Genomic DNA, 19,522 nt, shown 5'->3' with positions numbered 1-19,522 from the left:
GGACTGCTATTAGAAAATGAATTACGACGTGATTCGTCCTCTGAAAAATCCTCCTTGAAGAAATAGATATATTCCTACCAAAATCAGACGACCGAGACTCATATAAAAGAGACCTCCAATGTCAACTAAATGATCTTGAACTCTTAACTCTCAATTGTTAAAAGAGAGTTTTGAGTACCAAACACATTTTACTCTCTTAGTAGCATTTCAACTAATTTAAACAATAGGACATTCATTTGAGGATTTATCTCGGGAACCCCTTAATTTACATTTCTTTTTGTGCATATCACTGAAGCATATCCGAGAAGTCAATTCATGACTATTAACCCGACCACCAGATACGTTAACATGACCAAGCGAGATTTGGACGATATCACCCTATTGTGCGGGCATACCCACAGTCACCATTGTATACTTGTGCGAGAGAGATATTGGAGTATGAAGAAAATGTCTTTAATCAAGTAAAAAAAAAATGCTGGAATCTCCTCTCTTGTTAATAATAATATATATGATTTCAAAAAACATTAATGAAGAACAATACAATAATGATTAACCAAAATTTATATCAAGCAATGTGACTGATGTTGTACTATAAGGACATTCTATGAAATTTGTAGTGTTTTCTCCAAACGTACAGACCCAGGCCCACAGCCCACATGGGGTACCTAGCTAGACACATTTAGAGACACTTGAACAGGTATTTGCAGTTCCTGTTGGAATATAACATGCAAAAAACCAATTAATATTTATATTGCATGAACAGTGAACAAGTTACAGAAATAAAACAGTAACATTAATCAGAAACAGTAACATCAGCATATATGAACTCAATAATTGATGCTTAAATTAAAATACCAAAAACCGTAAACAGTTGATAGGAATAGTGGGAGCGAGGTACGCCTTTCGCGAATCTCCTTAAAGAGAAATGTCCAGCCACTGGTGCCAAGCTCTCCGGACAGACTCTTCCCAAGATACAACGCTCCTCCGCAAACCACTAGTAAGCAGCACTTCAATACTAATGGACTTAGACGAACCAATTTAGAATTGCACTCTCAAACAGATTGAAGACAAGGAAAACGAGACTTAGAAGAGCAGCAGAATGACAGAAGAAGAAGAAGAAGATTTTTTTCTCTTTTGAAGCTGCTGCCAAGGCTCTCCTTATATAGGAGGCTTAGCAACAACAACCCAGAAAAATCAGTGAGAAATCACTGATTTTCGGGTTGGCAATTTGACCAAGCAAGGTTGCATCCACCAGCCCATATCTTGGGCTGTTGCAACTGCTCTGGTTGACCAGGTAAAGATGCCAGTCATGGGCTGGGCTTGAACAGTTCATATTCAATGCATTTGGGCCTCTCTTATGGGCTTATAACAAAGTGCAAAAATGTAAGAAATTATTGGGCTAAGTCTGCGAAGGGCTTGGCCCACACGCACGCTCGCCTCGGCGGGCGGGCGCGCTCGTGTTTTAGTCCAAGTTCATAATGTGGAGCCTCTCACTCCTACAAAAGCTTGGGTGCCCTTGGGCCCAAAGTTTTACTACAACACTTGGACTTATAAACAACACATCCACATGGTATTTTTCCAATGTGGGATTCCCATACACACACTTATTGCACTATGTCCATCATGCTCATCATGGTCACTTTGGAGTCTTTTTACATTCAACCGATAAATGATTTGGTCACACTAATTACTCCAGTTTATTGTCCTTATAACAAGGATCAATTGCCCATAAATTTCATTCAATAATTATTATTGAGCTTTCATTTAATAATGGTCAAAATATAGTTGACCATCATTTTCTAACAGTTCCTAATTAGCTGGGTCGCATATAAGGACTATATAAGTAAGGGCCCGTTAATTTGTCGGTCGCGGATCAATCAAGGATGGATTCCATAATTCTCATCCAACTCCTCTTTCCCAACTAACAAGCCACGCAGCCATCAAACGAGATAGGAGACCTATCGAATCGAAGTTCCCGACCTCCATAAATCATTTCCGACCATCAACAACCATCAAAAGCCACTCATTTCGTCAAATTTATGCAGTTGTCCAACACAAACTCTACTTGCTCCACCCCTTCACTGGCCAAAATAGCCACTAAATGCCGGCGTTATTTTCGATTGGACAAAACTGGAATAACTATTGTAAACGAGGGCATAATTAGAGAATTCCCCGTGTTTTCGGCATAAAAAATGCATCGTGAAACCCCTTAGAAGCAGCTAAAATCCGCTTCACCCTCCACCGCAAATTGTTACGGCAACACGCCAACACCCCAACCCGACTCACTGCCAAATGGGTTTCTCACTAACGCAGTGGAAATTAGCTGCAACAAGGTGCATTTGGCATTGCCAAACACACCCACCATATCTATGTTTACATTAGATATATTGTTTGGCTATTATAAAGCATAATTGAATCAATAACTCATGTGTAACATATAACAATCGTTGAATTAAAACATGATCAATCATAAAAGAAAGAAAGTAATTAAAAAAAAAAAAGACTTCCTCTCTCTTTGTAGATGTATTTTAATTAGTATCCATGCACAATTGCACCACATTTATTCTTTATCCAACGCAACCCACTCCTTAAATTGGCCTTCATTTTTCCTTCCACCGCATAGGCTTTGTACTTAACAACTCTACGCTGCCGTTTCAATTCTGGATCCACGTTAAAACTCCACGAAGACGACGTCGTACTACTATACGGATTGATAATGAGATCATGATGCCCATTCCACGAAGGAACCATTGACGACGTAGAAGATGTTCTACAGGCATTATAGGATACCGGCCGCCGGTTGTCGTACCCTTCGTTTTCAAGCCTTGGGCAGTCGCAACTGTCGGTGTTATCGTATGTTGACCGGAATCCCAATTCCTTCTCTCTCATAGCGTCTGACGGGCGATTAATCATGTTTTGAATGTATACGTACACGTTTGAGACCGTGAAAGAGAGATTCGGACTATGTTTTGTGGTTTGTTGAGGAGGTTAAGGTTTATTTAAAGGTTGGTTTTGTCTGTTTGTGAAGATGGAGGTGATGAGGATACAGTGAGAAAATTAACGTATGAATTATTGCAGCAAGATTCTTATTGACTAATTGGAATTTTCTTTTTTTTGTTAAGGAGAGGATGGCCTGAAATTTCTGCTTTTCTATATATAGGCTGATACACAGGGCTTGGTTGCTTTGACCAAAAAATAGCAAATACTTAATTTCCAGAATGCCAACTAATTAGTCAAACAAATAGTAAAATCAGTATTGGTAATTTCAGAAAAACATGATATTTCAGGGGAAAAAGTTGAACAACAAGCATTGTATGTGAAGCAAAATTTATGGAAATGTCATTACCCACCATTATCTCTCGGGATAGGGGGGGCTGGAATTATTCCAGCAATTTCACCCCATCTCCACCATCCAATGTAAAAATACATTGATTTGACAACACTACACTTAATACATTCAATGGTGGAGATGAGGTGGAATTGCTGGAATAATTCCAGCAAATCCTTTTCCTTATCTCTCACTAGACAAATCATCCACTTTATTGTATGCTCTGAAAAGTGAACTTCAAGGGATCTATTGTTTTCGGGCTCCAATGCTATAAACAAAAAACGAATGTATTTAACTTATAAATTACGGATGTTCGCATAAGAGAAATGATATATATATAATTGAGAATCATTAACAATGTTTAGGACTTTTTTATTTATGAAGTATATATTCATAATTGGTGATGGATTATATAGCTCAAAGCCTCAAACCTATCTAAAGAAAAGAGTTTATTGATTCAACAAACGTATTTGACGATGATTATGATAATTAGGATTTCAAAGTGAAAATAATGGGAATGACAGAAAGTGACAGTGACCTCTCATCTTATGCGTGATCAGATCCAACGAATGAGATGAAAATCCGTAAGTTAAAATTTTATATGAACGTCCGCAGAACACTATATGAGCCTAGAGGCTTAAAGGTTAGAACATGCTACATTTTTAGAACCAAAAAAAAAAAGTTAAACGAGACCAACTAGGTTTTTGATTGGGAGCAATTATTTGCACACATAGTTAAACTCAATGCACACACCTACTCAACACACCCAAGGAAAAAATCTAATACACACATTGTACTTCCTAAGTTACCCTTTCATCCAATAAAATAAATTTGTTTTTCTCTCTTAATCAATTTGTCAATTTGTGAAGAGGGTATGCAGGATCAAAAAATCGTCAATGCCTTACCAACAAAAAGGATTAAAACCCATTCGACTAAATGTCCAAATAAAAAAAAAAATTGAATCGCATTGAAAATATAAAATTTTCTATTCCTAAGGCACTAGTGCTTCTATTCAAAACCAGTCAAACAAGGAGAAGAAGCAATCATGGTTGACATTTCTCTTCCTCTCCTATAACAATGAAAACCACCTCTCCTCTTTCACTCTTATCTCTGTCTCTCTTCTTTATCTCTCTATATTTCTCTTAGAGTTCGTGACAAGATTTACAAGTTCTGTTGGGATATTGGGAGCAACAAAGCATATAAAGTTGGGAGTAACTTTTAATTTATCTTTAATTGAGTTTGAAATTAAGAAGACTTTATGTGTTAAAAAAATTTAATTAAAAATATTAGGGTTATAATTTAATTTGATTGCATTGAGAAAGAAATATGGGTGTAAAAAGTAAATAGGTTTTTAAGTAATTTCATATAAGGATAATTTTGTAAATTTAAATATTTTAAAAAAAATATGTGTACAATGAATCTAAGTTAAGTTCGTGTGCAAATAACAGCTCCCTTTTTTATTTACGATTAGTATAGTCCAACTAACTCTAGTATCTATGAGACTAATATGGGCCTAGAGGCCTACCAAACTTTCGCAGCACATATCCATGAGGCCCAATACTGCAAGAACTCAAAACTCGTTTTCGGCCCACTGGGGGTTCCGTCTCACTCTAACATACGCGTCCGGGATAAGACACCGACGTCCACCCACACACGCTTTTCGTGCAAAGCAGTTGATTCGCTGCACAATCTGCGTAGGATAGCAAAGATCCCTAAATTTCCAACGGGACCAACACGACAGACAAGTCCGATGTTTGATCCGACGGCCGCCAACCATCTAGGCGCTTGATAACTTTGTTTAGATGAACGGGGGTTCACCACTGCGGCGCATGATAGCTTCTCAAGATTAAGAATAGTAAGCGTTCTCCACAGGATGCGCTTTGCTCCCCACTCTGAATCTTCGTCGCCAGTACGACATCCTCTGTAACTTTGTTTGAATTACCCAGTTCGTTATGACATCCTCTGTAACTTTGTTTTAAATACCCAGTTCGCTAGTTAGATGAACATTTCAGGTCCTGAGATTAAAGCACTGGTAAGCATATGATCATTCTACTCCTGTTTTTTTAAAAAAATTTTATGCAATCCCGCGTTCTTTTTTGAAGATTTTCTGCTTTTTTGTTAGTGGGTGCGATTTATTTGCTATATTGTGTTTGCTTGGTGTGTCAAGGGTCGATTTAGATACGTGGGTTGGGAAGATACGATTGAATTTCGAAGTTTCATTGTACTTGAAATGATCACGGTAACGTTCAAGACTCGATGAGACCTTGACAGGATTCATCAATGCTGGTGAGAAGTCGTAGCTATCAAATGTTTCAGATATACACCTTGTTAAATAAATGCAATACGTTAGTACGCTTTATTAGGTGTGTTGTTCTGCTGCAAAAGCTTCCATACGTTGATGGATTATGTGGGAGTTGTTGAAGATTATTGATCTGGGAAAAATGTCCGTATGTCATTTAGTTGATATATTTGTTTCTTTGGTGTTATGGTGTAACAGGGTTGGAGAATCTGCTAGACAATATCAATATCTAGCATGCCAACTCATGTATAAGCCTACTTGTGCTTTGGATTTGACCCAATTGCAGACCCGATGATCTTGTTGAAATTCATTGTGTAATAGTTGGAATTCCCTTGATAAGAAGACTATATTACTGAGTCATTTACACCTGATTTCATATTGAATAATTATCAATGCCAAAAGCTTAAGCTGAATGAAAGAGCCCAGCAACTTTAATAGCAGACAATTGATTGCTTTGCATTTTGTTAAAGCCTACAAAAGACGAAGTGGCATATGCTGCGGTTCTTTATTGATGTAGATAATTTCATGTTTATGTTTCTCATTGGGGATGAATCCATTTAATGACTCTTGCTAATTTATCTGCAGTTGTTTTGATTTGTCGTGGAAAGAATGTCAGAGGGAACAAACATGGTGATGGAGTCTTCTGAAAATGGCACTGATTTTTCCCAGGATGATACTGGAACAATTGAGGAAACACCTGAAGACACAATATTGTCACGACAAACTTCTGTGAACCTTGTTCCATATATTGGACAGAGATTTGTCTCTCAAGAAGCAGCTTATGAATTTTATTGTAGTTTTGCGAAGCAATGTGGCTTTTCAATTAGACGTCACCGTACTCGTGGAAAGGATGGGGTTGGTCGGGGAGTTACGAGAAGGGATTTCACTTGCCATCGTGGTGGATATCCACAGATGAAACCATCTGAAGATGGAAAGATGCAAAGGAATCGTAAGTCATCACGCTGTGGTTGTCAAGCATACATGCGCATTGTGAAGCGCGCTGATTTTGATGTTCCTGAATGGCGTGTTACTGGCTTTAGCAACATCCACAACCATGAACTACTAAAATCAAATGAAGTGCATCTTCTTCCTGCATACTGTGCCATATCTCCTGATGACAAGAGTCGAATTTGCATGTTTGCAAAGGCTGGAATGTCTGTTCGACAAATGCTTAGATTGATGGAGTTAGAGAAAGGTGTAAAGCTTGGGTGTTTACCATTTACGGAACTAGATGTCAGAAACCTGCTACAAAGTTTCAGAAATGTAAATCGAGATAATGATGCTATGGATCTTATTTCAATGTGCAAGAAACTGAAGGATGAAAATCACAATTTCAAATATGACTTCAAAATAGATGGCAACAACCGGTTGGAGCGTATTGCCTGGTCTTATGCCTCATCAGTTCAATCATATGAGGCATTTGGAGATGCACTGGTATTTGACACTACCCACCGTCTCGATGCCTATGATATGTTATTAGGCATATGGATTGGAGTAGACAATTATGGGATGACATGTTTCTTTGGGTGTGCTCTTCTATGCGATGAAAATATACAGTCCTTTTCCTGGGCATTGAAGGTGAGAATCTCATTCGCATATAGCTAGTAATTGAGGAATTTTATCTTAGGGATTACTTGTTTTACATAATACATTACTTTTTAACTCATGTAACTTGCTTGGGCATAGTCTAGTTCAAACCTTTGTTTTGGGTGGAATATAAAAGTTAGGACATTAGTAGTGATCTGTGTATTTTTCATTTTGGAGTGTCTAGTTGCAGTCGCATTTGTATGCATGGCATGATCTACCAGAGGTTTGATTTTTGTTCTTCTTTTTGTGCTGTGATAAGCATATTGTGATAAATTGTATGGCTGCCTTCATTGGACGTTCAATTCCTTCTCCTATATGTTATTAAGACTCTAATTTATCAACCCATGTTCTTGCCAAATAAGCAACTGGATTTTTTTTTAACTTAATCAATGTTGATGATTATACAGACATTTTTGGGCTTTATGAAAGGAAAGGCTCCGCAGACAATACTAACTGACCAAAATATATGGTTGAAAAAGGCAATTGCTATTGAAATGCCTGTAACTAAGCATGCCTTTTGCATTTGGCACATCATCGCAAAGTTCTCGGATTGGTTTTCTGTACTGCTTGGGTCATCATATGATGAGTGGAAAGCTGAGTTTTATCGGATTTATAATCTTGAATTGGTGGAAGATTTTGAGGAGGATTGGATTGAGATGGTTAATAGATTTGGACTCCATACGAATAGGCACATTGTCAGCTTATATGCACTACGAGCATTCTGGGGTTTAGCATTCTTGAGGCGTTACTTCTTTGCAGGGATGATGAATACTTGTCAGTCGGAATCAATTAATGCCTTTATTCAAAAAATTCTGAGCGCTCAGTCTCAACTGGATTGTTTCTTGGAGCGAGTGGGTAACTTGTCTTCTAATCTTTGATTTAAGTTTTTACAGCGACCCTTTCTAAAATAGTTTCTATCGCAGGTGGCTGATATTGTTGATGATTATCGGGCTGGATCAAAGCAAGAGATGCAACGTAAAGTGCAGAAAGTTTCCTTGAAAACGGGTTCCCCAATCGAATCCCATGCTGCCACCGTTCTGACTCCTTATGCTTTTGGTAAACTTCAGGAGCAACTTGTGCTGGCTCCACAGTATGCATCTTTTCTGGTAAATGATTGTTGTTTCCAAATTAGACACCATACTGAAGTTGAGGGAGGGTGCAAAGTGATTTGGGATCCCTGTCAAGAGCACATAAGTTGTAGTTGCCGTGAATTTGAGTTTTCTGGCATCTTATGTCGGCATGTCCTACGTGTTCTATCAACTAATAACTGTTTTCATATTCCAGACCAATATCTCCCCACCCGCTGGTGTTCCTTTCAGTCTACAACAACAAGAGAGCACTCTGAGAGGATTCAGTTTTTAGAGTCAATGGCTTCCTCACTTTTGACAGAATCTATTGAAACAGAGGAACGCCTGGAGACTGCTTGTGAGCAAATTTCCCTAGTATTATCTCGAATTAGAGACATTCCTAGGCCAGCACCTGGTGTCAATGCCTATTGTTGTCCATCTGACACATTAATTTTACCGGAGGTGGAAGATGCTGATAGAATTGTTCAGAGTTTCACAATGGGCACCGTGCATGATTCTATCACTCTGGGAAAGCTGAAAGAGAGAAGATCAAGAGAGGGAGTTGATATTACTAGAAAGCAAAGGCATTGTTCTGGGCCTTGCTGTGAACATTTTGGACATGATCCTTCAGACTGTGCAGTAATGGGAAGTGATAATCTGAATGGAGAGGCACTTGGGTATTTGTAGAAATAGAATGAGGCATTGGAGATGGTGTACAAGAAACAGGATCACATTACCCATCATTCATTACCTGTAATGGCATCTTTTGGATGTCCTTTTGAATTTAATCATAGCTTTTCTTTTTCCTTTTCTGATAGGGTAAAATTTTACCTAGATCCCAATGTCACATATAAACATATAGAGGTGTAATTTGAGGTTCCTGACATATTCCACATTCTGCAAATGACATACCTGTGGCACAGACTTTCCTTTCCACATGCATCAGTTAGTTTTTGTTCGATCTGCAAATCGGATTTGTTCCATTGTCCACTGTTGCACCTTAACCTTGATTTGCCACACATTTGAGAATTATACTTCAAAGCTTGTGAGGACAAGTCTGGGCTTATTATTTCAATTTACCTTTACCTCAAATTCAGGGAATTGCAATATCTGCCTTCAGCATGTTTGAGGTCAAGCATGGGCTGATTTTTTCAAGTTCCCTGGGGAAGACTCGGTATTTCATGTTTAGTTATCATTCAGCCAAAATGGTAAACTCCGTCCCCAGCCGTCAATTTTCTTTTTCATATTTTCCTGTGGTTGCTAATAATTCCTTGCTCATGTTCTGCATAATGTGCTTTAATTGCTCTTATTCTTGCTTGAGTGTCTCTGAGATATTAATTGTCGTCTTTCACCTGTAGAGCCTGCTTTCAATTAGTACTGCTTCTTCTGTGGCTTTCTTGGTTTTTACTTTTTTTCGTTTCTTTTCTTCCCCTTAGGTTTGGAATGGGGAAGGAGGGTTGGTTTTAAGGTAGTCATCCTCTTAAAGAAGCTAAATTTCATTATAGTTTATCTCACCTTCTGAATATGACCTATCAGGACAACTTAGCCTTTAGTGAGCCTTGGCTAAACCGCTGGTTGGGTTGGATGCATATACCCTTTTAAATTTGTATATCTTTCCTTTGTACGTCTCATTGTGAATTATATGATGGTTTGTGGGATATTTAAATTAGATTATTGAAATCCCATGGTGGTGAAAGTGAAATACTTGTGCACAGGGATGAATCTATAATGCATTGGCTAGAGGTAACATATATGTTTGACCTTCTCTGGCAAGCCCAGAATTTTGATGGCCATCCCAAATTCCCAATACAATTTAATATTGTAATTATAAATGTTGATCACGATGAATGATGTACAAATGCTTGGGACATTTATATTTTTCTACATTTATTACCTCTCCTTTTATATGTTACCACAATCTCTCTCTCTCTCTCTCTCTTCTCTAGACACACTACTAAAGTCTGGGATTTTTGCAAATGGCGCAATTACTGTGCCTTAGTCTTCTGGATTATCGGCCAATGAAACTTTACTTAGCCTGCTGGGCAACAATCCGGCACCAGTATTTGCAACTTTTCTGCCTTTAGCCCTCCGGCGGGGTGGCTGTGACCCATAAAGTGCTCTCTGCGCCAGAGCTTTCCCCAGTGTAATGTTGGTTGTGCCTTTCGTATTTGGTTCTTTGTCCGCAGGAATTTCTTGATTGCTGCTGGTGGAGGCATCTAGTTTCCCAGTTTTTGCCTGCTCAGAAGCCATGTTTCCCTAGATATTGAACTGCAATGCCGAAAGATTAATGGAAATGAAGTAGCTTTGGAGAATTTCTGAGACAGGTATGTCTATATATGTGTTTATATTGGTGTGATTTCCTAAGCTACCAACAGAATATGTTGGAAACAAGTGTTGAGACTTGAGAGCAACAAGCCATATTTGTGGGGCGCAGAAAGAATCTCAATATAGATTCTTGCTCATGGAATAAGTTTCTGCTGTCTTGTGTTTGAAGAAACTTAAGATGCACCATTACAGTCATTTTTCTGTCATTTTCTGGTTCAGGGAGCTCTAGAAAATTATATTTAACTCATGGGTGTCTCTTAGTTTTGCATTTACTGTCGATCGGTAAAAAAACAATCATTATATTAGATGGAAAAAAAAAATCAGAGGAATATCTGTAAAAAGAGGATGCGTTAGGTTTCAATCTCTTCCATATGTCCTGCAATGGAAATAGCATAAGTGAAACACACAATATGTGCAGGAAGGACAAGTTGAATCAGATTACCACCATCTTTATTAAGTTCTTTCTGATGGAATGTCTTTAAGGTTATGGAATCCTTTAGATGGAAACGAAGAAGGAGAATAAAGGATGGTGACATAAGGTTGTTTGAGTTGATATGACATAAATTTCGATCCTATACGCTCTCATTATGAATATTTGCACAACTGAACACAGAGTGGTTAGCACATATGCATGCATTTGCCCTTAGTTCCAGTGTTTTCTGGAGAATGTGAATCCTCTTCTTACCTTGCAATGTTTGGCAAATTTGTGCCGACCGCAAAAGAAGTAGGCAAGGACCTTGATTAGTAGAATGCCTCACGCGGGTGAAAATGGGGCTCCTAACTCCTCCCTGGAAGTGGGCCTAACCCCAAGAGACCAGTAAAAACCCAGGGAAAAATTCCCAGCTGGTTCAATCATTTGTAACATATTGTTCTTTTTTCTGTGTGCGCCCTAATTAGGTTGGCCCAAATTCTTCCACTCCTTTGTGGTTTATTGTAGTAACGTAGACACCATTATTCAATAAAAGCTTTGGTGAAAGGGTGTTAATTTGACATGCATTAGGTACCTTCCTCACTAGGAAGATCTTGTAGAGATCACTTAATGCATGCCCACCCACAATATTCTTTTATGCATACATCACGTCTTTACTTCTTTACCCACTAATGCTTATTTGATTTGCCACTCCCAACGTATGCAATTCTGACCTTGCAATGTCAAAAACATTCGAAAGGTAGCTTAACACAACATTATGAGGCCAAAAAAAGTAAATAATTTATTAATTAAGAGGTGGGCATCACCATCCATTCTCATTTTTAAGGGCCTTGGTTTCTTCCTTATTTTGGGGGTATTCAAAACCAATCCAAAACAAAACCCAACTGAAAATTTTAATTTGGTTCGGTTCGGTTTTTCTGGTTTGGTTTGGAAAAATTAAATTCGGTTTAAAACCGGAAAAAGGAAATAATTTATTAATTAATTTGTGTATATTAATAGTTTACTTATTTATTTGAATTATATATATTAATATGTAATTTATATATAAAATCGTAGAAAAAAAGAAGCATAAAACAAGAGCAGCCATTCACGCTGATCTTGCACCAAGTCCTCAAGGAGCAGCAGACTTGGGCAGCAAAACTAGTTCATTCTTTATAATCTTAAGCATTCTCTGTGGCCTCTGTTGCTTCATTCTCTTCATCATCGCTGAATCCGCTCGCTCACAAGTACACACACATTAGGCCAGTTATCAAAACCAATTTAATTTTGATATATATGCTAATAAAAACTTTGTTTTTTATCCCTCATATTTATGGGGTTTTCTGATTGTTGCAGCTGGGATGGGCAAGCACCGGTGATGGGAACAGGCAAGAGTGTGTGTAAAGTGGGAGCAAGAAGACACCATTGTTGTGTGCTTGCTGCAAGTGCATTTCTTGGACTAGCTGGTGCAATGGTTGCGGAGCATGTTTATGTGTTGATTTCGGTACTAATCTCCTCCTCCAGCTCTTGTTACCTGGGACCTTAACCAAGCTCCTGCTGCTAAGTCTCTTACATGGCAAGCAGCTTTGTTTCTTTGTCACAACTTGGTAAGTAAATACTTTCAAACACCATTTATCCTAGAAACTCAATTGGCCGTTATTCACTGGACCTTGCAATTAATTTTCAAGCATCTATTGTAAGAAGAGAAATCCCTTAACATGAAAATTTTGGCTGATGGTCCATACTTGATTAGATGAGACCCAACTGGTCCTTGCTAGCTAGTTGGGAATTAATTGGGGTAGTATGAGCTTTCATTTTCATTCTCTTAGACATGATATCTGTCCTTTTTCTTTTGTCTCTTGCTACTCTTATCTTTATTACTTCACAGTTCACGCATCATTTGAACTGGAGCTGTGCACCACATACCTGAGAGACTGGACACACCACCTCCTCATCTTACAAAATGAATATTGTGTGATCTTCTTTTAGAACATGCATGTCTTTGTTGTATCTAATACTAATAAAAATGAGCGCAAAATCTCTCATTTTTATGGAGTGGCCTCTGTTTAGCTACTTGGATAATCCAATGCCACTTGTTTCTGTGTCTTCATGCCCGTAAATCAGAAAGCCCAACTTTTCATTTTCTCGCCCGAAGGGTTAAGCCGGGTGAGACACAGCACAAACCACTTGAAAATAAGTGTGTTAGCTTAAAATCAAACTTCTTACCTCGAGCGAGATTCATTACACCCTAAATCCATAATCGAACTCCTGACCTCGAGTGAGATTTATTATGCTCTAAGTTCGGACACCAAGAGATAAACAACTAGGCTATCATCGAGTGGTTGACATTTGTAAACAATCATATTAGCCTGTTGCTAATTTATTTTCAAATTAGTCGGCAACTAACCTTATCATCCTCACCCTCTTAACAATATGAGCAATGGGAAACACCCCTTTTCCTTTTTTAGCATAACTTATCCTGCAAATACCATATTGATATTGGTTTATACTTTTGACTCCATTCAATGTGATTGACCAAATTAAGATATGAATATTTAATCCAAACCCTTTTGAGTTTCGAGCCACTTATCATATGATGTTCATAATCTTCCACGTTGAAGAAAGTTGGTAGTAACAGTATCACAATTTACTATTTGTGTTAAAGTGTAAGGACAACATAAAGAGAGAGTGGTGGTGTCGTACTTGTTGTACCTTCGGCTTGACCCAAAAGTCAAATGGTAGACATGAAACATGTCATCGATACCTAATCATAACTTCATAAGGCCTTCATTGTCCATTCACTACTCCAAAAAAAAAAATACAGTTAGAAAATCCGGCCCAAATACCTCTAAGTTATATTGTATTCACTCTAAGCTAAATGTCTACATAGATTTATTCGTTATTCTCTTATCTGAATTATTTCGACCCAAAAAATACATCACTTGTGTGAGACTAATTGAATCGTCATTTATATATCAATCAATTGGGTTTTGTCAATTCAATTTGGGACTATAAAAAGTATTAACATATCCAATTGGGAGCCAAAAAACCAATTCAATGGCGCCCATTTGCGAGCCAAAATCCAAATTTTGGAAAGAATGGGCGCTTTCGTCATTTCCTTTTAGGGTTAGGGTTTCATAGTAAATCTGCTCTGCTGTTGCTGTGTGGGGACGTGTGCGGGTCTGTGCGCATATTTGTGTCGGTCTTGATTCCTCATTTTATCTGTCTCTCACTCAATACACTCCGCTCTCTCTCTCTCCCTCCCTCTAGATCATTCCAGGTATATGTTGGTTTAATTTTTTGTTTTAGGTTAAGAAATCAAGCCAAATTTCGATAGTCTTCTTTCATTTCTACAATCATTTGATCTTACTGTATCTCTGTGTATTGTGAGTCGACGTCGATCATTTCCATAATCAATATTTCGCGCACTACTGTACCGAAAAACCGTGATTCGCTGTCCCTGTCTCTAGGTTCTTCGTCACTCTAATCTATTTCTTCGTCTACGAATCCGATCTCAGTTTGTCTTGATCATTAGGCTTTTTAGCTCCAAATCGTGATCACCCTTTAGAGCTATCGAGCTATATTCATCTGGGTTTCTCTTAGATCTTCAAAATAGCTAGTGAAAATAATGGATCCAAGTGAAATAGTGAGTGATCTTGCTCTCTGTTTCGTTCACAAGTGAAGCTTAGATTTCGATCCAAACCTTGATGCTGATCATCTCAGGTTTTGGCTTCTCTTGCAGGGATCAGAGTCCGAGGAAACAAATAGGAAAAATCCCGATGGAGAACCATCCATAGGGAGTCCAAACGAACAAGGCAAGAAGACATGTGCTGACTGTGGAACCACCAAGACTCCACTCTGGAGAGGCGGTCCAGCTGGTCCCAAGGTAACTTGTGATCATGATCTAACAACAGCCCAGATCATGGTTTCTCTGTTTTTCTTCTATCTGATCGTGTTTGGATTTTGATTTTTGCAGTCACTGTGTAACGCTTGTGGGATCAGGAGCAGAAAGAAGAGGAGAGTCATTTTGGGTCCTAACAAGGGACAAACAGACGAAAAGAAAGCCAGAAAAGCCAATAACAACAAGCTTGGTGATGGATTGAAGCAGAGATTGTGGGCACTGGGTAGGGATGTGATGATGCAGAGATCAACGGTGGAGAAGCAACGGAGGAAGCTAGGAGAGGAAGAACAGGCTGCTGTGCTATTGATGGCATTGTCTTGTGGTTCTGTTTATGCCTAGATGTTTTCTTCTTTTTTGGGGAATAATGAAATATCAAGAAGCCAAAAATTCAAAACCCAATTTGTAAAATGTTGGTTGGGCTTATGTGCTCTGCAATTTTTGTAATGTTTGTTGGGTTTATGTTATTTTTCTAGTATTACTAACTTCTTGTATTGTATTATTGTATGGTGGGGTTTTGGAGGGGAAGGATTTGGAGGAGAAAGTGTAAGAAAGTAGAGATTTCATTTAATTTTTTTTTTCCTAACATAGTAATTTATGTTTTGTTGTCCCTTTAACCTTTATTCTCTTTGTGCTACTGTGTAGTATTCTTGGTGGGTGCCAAAGGATTTTTATAATGCAGTGTTATTTAATGAAAAAATCAAAGGCATAAAAAAAAATAGCCAAAAAGGTCAATTGAAGAGATAGGAAGGGTGATCTTTGATTCTTGTATGTATTAGTTTACAGGCAACCCTATTTACCAGAATTGATGTAGACGTCCCTGGAGTATAGGGATGAAAACGGTAGAAATCTAATATATCGTCAAATCAATCGATTGGTTGATTATTTTTAAAAAATTTTATTTGGAACCGATTGAGATAATTGAAATAATTGATGTATTTTCTCAAATAGAAAATTGAAATAACCGATGTAATCATCAATAATCAATCAAAAAATCAATTGTTAATAAGATTGTTGGAGTATAAATCATTACAGTTTTTTTATAATTTTTTAATCATAAATGTCTAATCTATTTAGGGTCTACACTTTTGAAATGATAAATAGATTGAATTGTAGTTATTTCTGTTGTAGGGCTGTATTTTAGGTTTTTAGCCCTCCCTAATCCATTAAACCCTGAGTTGTCACCACAAACACATGCATCCAAACAACGCCTACCACTTGTCCAGGCCACCTGTCTTCTGTCTATCCACATGACACATCATGCTTCAGAGTTCACATATCGGGTAGGCTTGGCTTGGGCCTAAATACTTCTACTGGGCCACGGCCGGTATGCTAGCAGAAGTCCAAAACAAGTAGTCTTGAGTTGGGCTCAGCTTATGTATCCAATGGGGCTTCATGTGAGGGCCTATAGTATTGAGGCCCAGTCTATCAATTTTGGGCTTTGGACAATTAGGCTCAGCTTATGGATCCAAAGGTGGACTAGGGCTAGACAAAATAAATGTGAGTGCCCTTTATTGCATAGGATACCGTGCCCACTAAGTATGACCCCACAATCCCACATCACCAACCCATCACTCACAAATCACAACGCGTGCCATCCAGCTATTTATCACAATATTTTTGTCTCCTTCCCAACATTTTTTTTCTTAAAATACGTAAAATTATAAATATCCAAATTGTCATCCTCACATAAGTGTTCTTGCTTTTTATGTCGCCGCATAATCTCAACAATTGATATTATAATTATTTTAATTATTGAATTAAACGCACAATATCTAAATGAATTCATGAGTTTCATATATACCAAATGATGTATATGAAATTATATACATCAAACTCAATAATTGAGATATCAGCGGCTAGATTCCTATCATTGATGTTGACAGAATCATTTCTGGTAAATCAATAGTCTACTTCTTTTCGGGGTGTATTCTTTTCATAAAGAAAAAAAAAGGGCATCACTACACGTCAAAACGCGAAAACCCATACAAGAAAAAGGGAAAAGAGAAGAAAAGGTGCAATCATTGACGACGCTCCTCGTCAACACACTACACTACCACGCCACCCTGCTTTCTTTCTATAATCTCTCTTGACATGGGTGATTGAATTTGAAGGCGAATTTTATATTTCTCCATCGCAAAAACAAAATTCTAAACTCTTTAATATTAGTATGATTAAATCTTTTTTACATGGAAATTTTATTCATTTTTACGTGTATAAGCTAATTCGATTAAACATTTTAGAAACTTACGTATGCCATATAAGAGCTAAAATGCGGACCTAAAATTCATTGATTCCAATGAAAAGTGTTAGCAACAAATTATTTAACATAAAGCCCAATTATGTTTCTCCGCTCTGAACTACTTTTTAAGAAACCTGTTATTCTCTTTAAAAAGTGTTAGATTTAAGACTAATCACTATAAATCCATTTAGTACTCTCTTTCGAGTGAAAATTTTTGAGCTTGAAATGCTATTTTAATAGTTAAGCCATATACTAATACCTCATTTAGCACTTATACTTAGGTCCAGATGATTGAATTTGTCTTACCCAAATTAAATCAAATTTAGACATAAATTATATGTTTGAAATTCATGTTTGATTTATTTGTCCAAATTTAAACCAATATGATTTTTATCCATTAAATATGTCTGAAATCCAATTCGAATTAGGATTCAAACATATAAATATTTCGTAAACACGTGCTATTGTCCGATCCAGAATCGACTTTGACTAATTTTTTGCCATCCCCTACTTATAGTGGTATAATATAACTTAGGAACAGCTTTGATTAATTGAATCAGAGCTTCATGCTATAGATTGAAGTAGGTCACAAACGCTAATGATCGATAAGAGAGAAGTGTTTTATTCCGAATGAGTTTCTATATTTTGCTAGGATGGAAAAACTCATATTTTTACATATATTTTCCAATTAGTACTCGAAGAAACAAAAATAAGTACAATTAAATTGTCAACAAATTACAGACCACTCTGCACTGAGAATGCATGAGGACGAGATAGAGAGATCGAAAACACTTGACAAATCACAAATACCTTATTTACAGTGTAAACTTCTGACTTCCAAGTTCCAAGCTCGGTTCGGTTCGGTTCGGTTCAATGGAGGCCATTCTCGTAAAGTTGACAAGTCCCAGTCTCGACGCCTCTCTCCATTCCTATCTTTCAGATCTGTCAATCTGTTTCATTATTTCACTTTCTATCACTTTCCATCAAAACAAACAGAGCCAAACAAGTACCGAACCAACACCATATCCCACAGAACTCCAAATCAACTTCACAGGTGCTGAATTAGATGGTGGAGGAGGAGTGTGATAGTAGAAAGGGAAGTAAGGCACAATTGGATTTGGTGGTGGCGGTGCAGGCCCGTAATTTTGTGGAGGAGGATAATAGTAACTTCCTCCACCGCCTCCGCCTTGTGGCGGTGGTGGAGAGGAGTAGCTGTATTGAGAGGGAGGTGGTGGAGAGTAGTAGTAATTGCCTGAGCTCGGCGGCGACGGGGGCGGCGGACAGATGGTTGTGGAGGCCGGCGGAGATTTTACTGGTACCGGCGGCGGCGGCGGTGGGGGGTCTTGGCCACATGGATTTTTGCACGATGAGCACATTGTGCATTCGATCTGGTACTTTTTAGTCAAAGTCGCGTAATTCGACATTGATGAGGATATTAAGGAAGAGAAAATCAGAAGTAAGAGGAGCGTCCTTTTGTTAATTTGTTCCATTGTTTGAGAAATCAACAATAGAGGTGTTGATCGGATGATTTTGTTAAGGAAAAACAATAACTTTTCTCGAGAAAACGGAAGGGAAAGTGTGAGAGAAAGAAAGGTAGTATGAGTGCAGGTGAGAGGAGTAGTAGTGTTAAAGAGGGTGTCTCAGTTATGTGGTCTTTGAAGCTAAACACCACGCAAGCGAATGCACCTTTTTTAAACAGGGAAAATGATAAACCTCCCAACAATTAATATCTTAATTGTCTAATTGTTATTCCAGCTATGTGAATTGTCGAGTTGTGAGTTGGACTTATAAGATTCTAGTGAATTCGTGAGCTCCATGTGTCTTATGAGATGTACAAGAAATTCTATGCGTACTACTCAATAAGTAGGATCCCTATCATAACTATTTAAATAGAGGTAGTGTTAACCACTTGAATGGTAACTTTATGGTGAGTCATTTTGAACAAAATCGTTCGTATGTACTCAGAAGATATTGAATTTGATTTTCAATTGAGAGTAATACTCTTTGACACTTTGACCTAACTTATATTATTTTTATGTGAAAAGTTTACGTGTGTTAGGTGTGTGCAAGCCTAAATTTAGGTTTACATAGAATGTTTAAAGAAAATAACCCTTGGGAAAAGGTAAAAGTTGGTAACGGTGAAACTTTGAATGGTCATGATAGAGGGGCTTGACTTTGGTGCATGAAATGTTCAGACGTGGAGGGATTAGATTGGGTGGTAGACTGCAACGTAGTGCGAGAATTGCAGATGTAAGGAAGACGCAACTTCCACGTGGAGATTGGCTTCATATATTGGTTTCAAGTACAGAAGTGGACGCGGCCAAGTTGTTTCAACATTCTCGTAGCATGATAGCATCCCATGTGAGT

The 19,522-nt window shown here is 37.9% G+C and overlaps 3 protein-coding genes across 5 annotated transcripts; 2 read left to right on the top strand and 1 right to left on the bottom strand.

Annotated features, from left to right (window-relative positions):
• The first annotated feature begins 4,977 nt into the window (after nt 1-4,977).
• Nucleotides 4,978-12,767, top strand: LOC120012781 (protein FAR1-RELATED SEQUENCE 11-like). Of its 3 annotated transcripts, XM_038864275.1 has the most exons (6): nt 4,978-5,360; nt 5,496-5,614; nt 6,213-7,205; nt 7,622-8,065; nt 8,138-10,605; nt 12,372-12,767. In XM_038864275.1, exons 3-5 carry the CDS (start codon nt 6,237-6,239, stop codon nt 8,966-8,968), a joined length of 2,244 nt encoding a protein of 747 aa, XP_038720203.1. In that variant the 5' UTR covers nt 4,978-5,360; nt 5,496-5,614; nt 6,213-6,236; the 3' UTR covers nt 8,969-10,605; nt 12,372-12,767. The 3 variants fall into 3 exon arrangements, with proteins under 3 accessions (XP_038720203.1, XP_038720204.1, XP_038720202.1); XM_038864276.1 differs by lacking the exon at nt 5,496-5,614 and having other exon boundaries at nt 4,978-5,237; XM_038864274.1 differs by lacking the exon at nt 5,496-5,614.
• Nucleotides 12,768-14,189: 1,422 nt separating this feature from the next.
• Nucleotides 14,190-15,530, top strand: LOC120013337 (GATA transcription factor 15-like). Its single transcript, XM_038865117.1, has 3 exons — nt 14,190-14,661; nt 14,758-14,901; nt 14,992-15,530. The coding sequence occupies exons 1-3, from the start codon at nt 14,644-14,646 to the stop codon at nt 15,253-15,255; spliced, it is 426 nt and encodes a 141-aa protein (XP_038721045.1). The 5' UTR covers nt 14,190-14,643; the 3' UTR covers nt 15,256-15,530.
• A 2,224-nt stretch (nt 15,531-17,754) lies between these two features.
• LOC120013266 (leucine-rich repeat extensin-like protein 3) lies at nt 17,755-18,838 on the bottom strand. Its single transcript, XM_038865019.1, has one exon. It carries the CDS (start codon nt 18,643-18,645, stop codon nt 18,139-18,141), a length of 507 nt encoding a protein of 168 aa, XP_038720947.1. The 5' UTR covers nt 18,646-18,838; the 3' UTR covers nt 17,755-18,138.
• Nucleotides 18,839-19,522: the final 684 nt, after the last annotated feature.

Source organism: Tripterygium wilfordii, chromosome 13, assembly GCF_013401445.1.
Source record: "Tripterygium wilfordii isolate XIE 37 chromosome 13, ASM1340144v1, whole genome shotgun sequence".
Lineage (NCBI taxonomy): Eukaryota > Viridiplantae > Streptophyta > Magnoliopsida > Celastrales > Celastraceae > Tripterygium > Tripterygium wilfordii.
The sequence above is the reverse complement of the archived record's forward strand: the minus strand, read 5'-3'. Positions and strand labels throughout refer to the sequence as shown.

Coding starts and splice junctions, on each gene's coding strand:
- LOC120013266 (XM_038865019.1), bottom strand. CDS start 18,645: ATGGAACAAATTAACAAAAGGACGCTCCTCTTACTTCTGATTTTCTCT.
- LOC120012781 (XM_038864276.1), top strand. CDS start 6,237: ATGTCAGAGGGAACAAACATGGTGATGGAGTCTTCTGAAAATGGCACT. Junction 7,206..7,621: donor CCTTTTCCTGGGCATTGAAG/GTGAGAATCTCA, acceptor ATGATTATACAG/ACATTTTTGGGCTTTATGAA. Junction 8,066..8,137: donor TGGATTGTTTCTTGGAGCGA/GTGGGTAACTTG, acceptor TTTCTATCGCAG/GTGGCTGATATTGTTGATGA.
- LOC120013337 (XM_038865117.1), top strand. Junction 14,902..14,991: donor GCGGTCCAGCTGGTCCCAAG/GTAACTTGTGAT, acceptor TGATTTTTGCAG/TCACTGTGTAACGCTTGTGG.